The following is a 2335-nucleotide window of genomic DNA, read 5'->3' as shown; positions in this document are numbered from 1 at the left end:
TATTTATTATTCATATGTAAACAATTTATCCATTTAAAATCACAATACAACTAGTTTCCATCATAAGTAAAATTTTCTTGAATCATATTCAAGCTTCACAACAAACATTCAACTTTACGTTGAGAAAACTTGTCGTTTAGTTCTTTTCTTTTCTTTTTTCTCGTTCATGTCTGGTGATGTAAAACTCTTTGCCATCTCACAATTATTCCATATCTTGATTTTAGTGGAAAAAATTTTGCCCACTAAGATATGTTTCTTTTGCGTTTCCAATCATTCTTGTTCTGGTTGTGGCAATGTTCAAAGTTATTATTATGTGGTTTTATAATTTTTGTTTCTTTCATCGTTTTGGATTATTATCGTTGATTGTTACATTTGGTGATTTCTACCTTTTTCTTGGTGTAGTAATAATGAGTGGTTTGTGATATTTTTTTATAATAGAGACTTTTAATGAGTAGTAATAATTAGTATTTATTTGACTGTTAGTTTGGTTTATCTCTCATTTGAGTTGGAGGTTGAGTTTGTTGAATTTATATATGTCCATATTAAAGAGTGGGTCCAATAGCTTGTTTAGTAAAAAAAAATAATAAGAAAACATATCAAAGGTGAAAAAATATATTTAGACAAATTTTCTATAAAAGCTTATGATAAAAAAATTAAGTATTTTTTCTATAAATTAAAATTACTTTATGTAAAAACTTAAAAAGTAAAAATGACCAAAAAATATATAAAAAAATTCAACAAATAACTTACATATATAAGCCAATTTAATTTATATAAGGATTTTTTATTTTATTTTTGACCATCCTTCTCAACCCCAGTCTAACCTGTCTTGGTTAGAACCTGTATATTAGCACATTCTCTCCAAGGTCTATTTAAATTTTAGTTCTTTCAACTTAAGAATCCACAGTTGAAATCAGAGTTCATTTCTTTAATGTGATCATTTTCACTTATAGAAAGAGATTGTTGAGTTTGCAACAAGCTAACTTTTTAAATCATTGTTGAATTTGCAACTTTATATATATTCATTTTAATAAAGTGCTTTTTAATCAAATAAGCAATTGCTTTTGCTTTTAATGCATTATTTCCTTTTTTATTTTAAAAATTAGCAATTTCACGCTTTATTTAAAAGTTCTTAAAAAAATTGCTTAATTCAGAAATACTTATTTTAAGTTTAACACGATTTTTCTAATGTCTTCAGAATGACTCTTCCATCATCATGCTTGCATTTCGAATGATTGGTAATATTTATCAGAATATCAATGCAAGAGAAAGGGAATGGTGATAAAATAATTTAAAATCACTCGACTATGTTATTAATATAGCCAATATAATGCACATGTACATTATTATAGCATATGATAGTAGATACATAAAGTATAACTAATAAAACACTCTTCAAACATGCTCAGAAATTATTTTTAGGCACTGCAGAATATAAAATAAAACAGACACACTGATGATATTCTGAGCTTGAATATTGTTATCATGTTGATGTCGATTCAGCCAAAGAGATGATGGTGCTTCTTTCCATGAGCTTCCTCATCTTCTTTCTTGTCTTCCTTTTTCTCATGGTGTTCATGGAACACAAAACCACCAGCACCAACCGCAGCAGCAGCTGCAATCTCCTCTTCTACCTTGTGCCTGTGAGCATGTTCTGGGTCTTTCTTTGCCTCGTGCTTCTCATGCTATATCAGATCATTCACAATTACAGCAAAACTAAATCAATTTGGAATCATATTTTCTTGAGATTAAAAGGGACTCAATCAACTCTTTTATGCAGCATCATGAAAAATTTATACAAAACACAAACCAGAATGGCATAAGTGATTACCAAGGCATGATCTCACAAAGATAATAGATATATACGAGTTAAACATGAATTGCTTGAAGGAAGATAGATAAGTGATTACCAAGGCATAAGCACCAGCTGCAGCAGTTCCAAGTTCTCCAAGGTGTTCAAGATGCTTGTGATGCTTCTCCTCCTTCTTGTAATCAACCTCACCGGGAACTTCCTCTTTGTGGTGGTGGAAGAGGTGATGGTGGTGCTCCTCAGCCATGATGATAGATATATAGAAAGTCAAAGCCAAAATGTATATGATTAGGGAAATGGGTTTTAGGTGTGTTGGGAGAATAAGAAGCTTAGTTGTTGTATTTATAATGGAAATGATGATCATCTTAAGGATGTGTGATTGGTTGGTTAGATGCACCTTTCTATAGGCCAATAAATGATTTTATAAAAGATTTACTAACTTTTCTGCCAATTGTAAAGCAAATAATCATTTAATGTAATTATCTTATACATTAACTTTACTAGCACAAAAATATGTTTGGTAAA

General features: G+C 29.8%; 1 protein-coding gene across 1 annotated transcript; it reads right to left on the bottom strand.

Annotated features, from left to right (window-relative positions):
* Nucleotides 1–1287: 1287 nt before the first annotated feature.
* Nucleotides 1288–2112, bottom strand: LOC128193532 (abscisic stress-ripening protein 2-like). Its single transcript, XM_052867178.1, has 2 exons — nucleotides 1911–2112; nucleotides 1288–1685 (listed from the first exon to the last, which is right to left on the bottom strand). Exons 1-2 carry the CDS (start codon nucleotides 2055–2057, stop codon nucleotides 1500–1502), a joined length of 333 nt encoding a protein of 110 aa, XP_052723138.1. The 5' UTR covers nucleotides 2058–2112; the 3' UTR covers nucleotides 1288–1499.
* Nucleotides 2113–2335: the final 223 nt, after the last annotated feature.

Source organism: Vigna angularis, chromosome 8 (genome assembly GCF_016808095.1).
Source record: "Vigna angularis cultivar LongXiaoDou No.4 chromosome 8, ASM1680809v1, whole genome shotgun sequence".
In the NCBI taxonomy this organism is placed as follows: domain Eukaryota; kingdom Viridiplantae; phylum Streptophyta; class Magnoliopsida; order Fabales; family Fabaceae; genus Vigna; species Vigna angularis.
Note: the sequence above shows the minus strand (reverse complement) of the source record. Positions and strands in the feature narration are given on the sequence as shown.

Coding starts and splice junctions, on each gene's coding strand:
- LOC128193532 (XM_052867178.1), bottom strand. CDS start 2,057: ATGGCTGAGGAGCACCACCATCACCTCTTCCACCACCACAAAGAGGAA. Junction 1,686..1,910: donor CAGCTGGTGCTTATGCCTTG/GTAATCACTTAT, acceptor GATCTGATATAG/CATGAGAAGCACGAGGCAAA.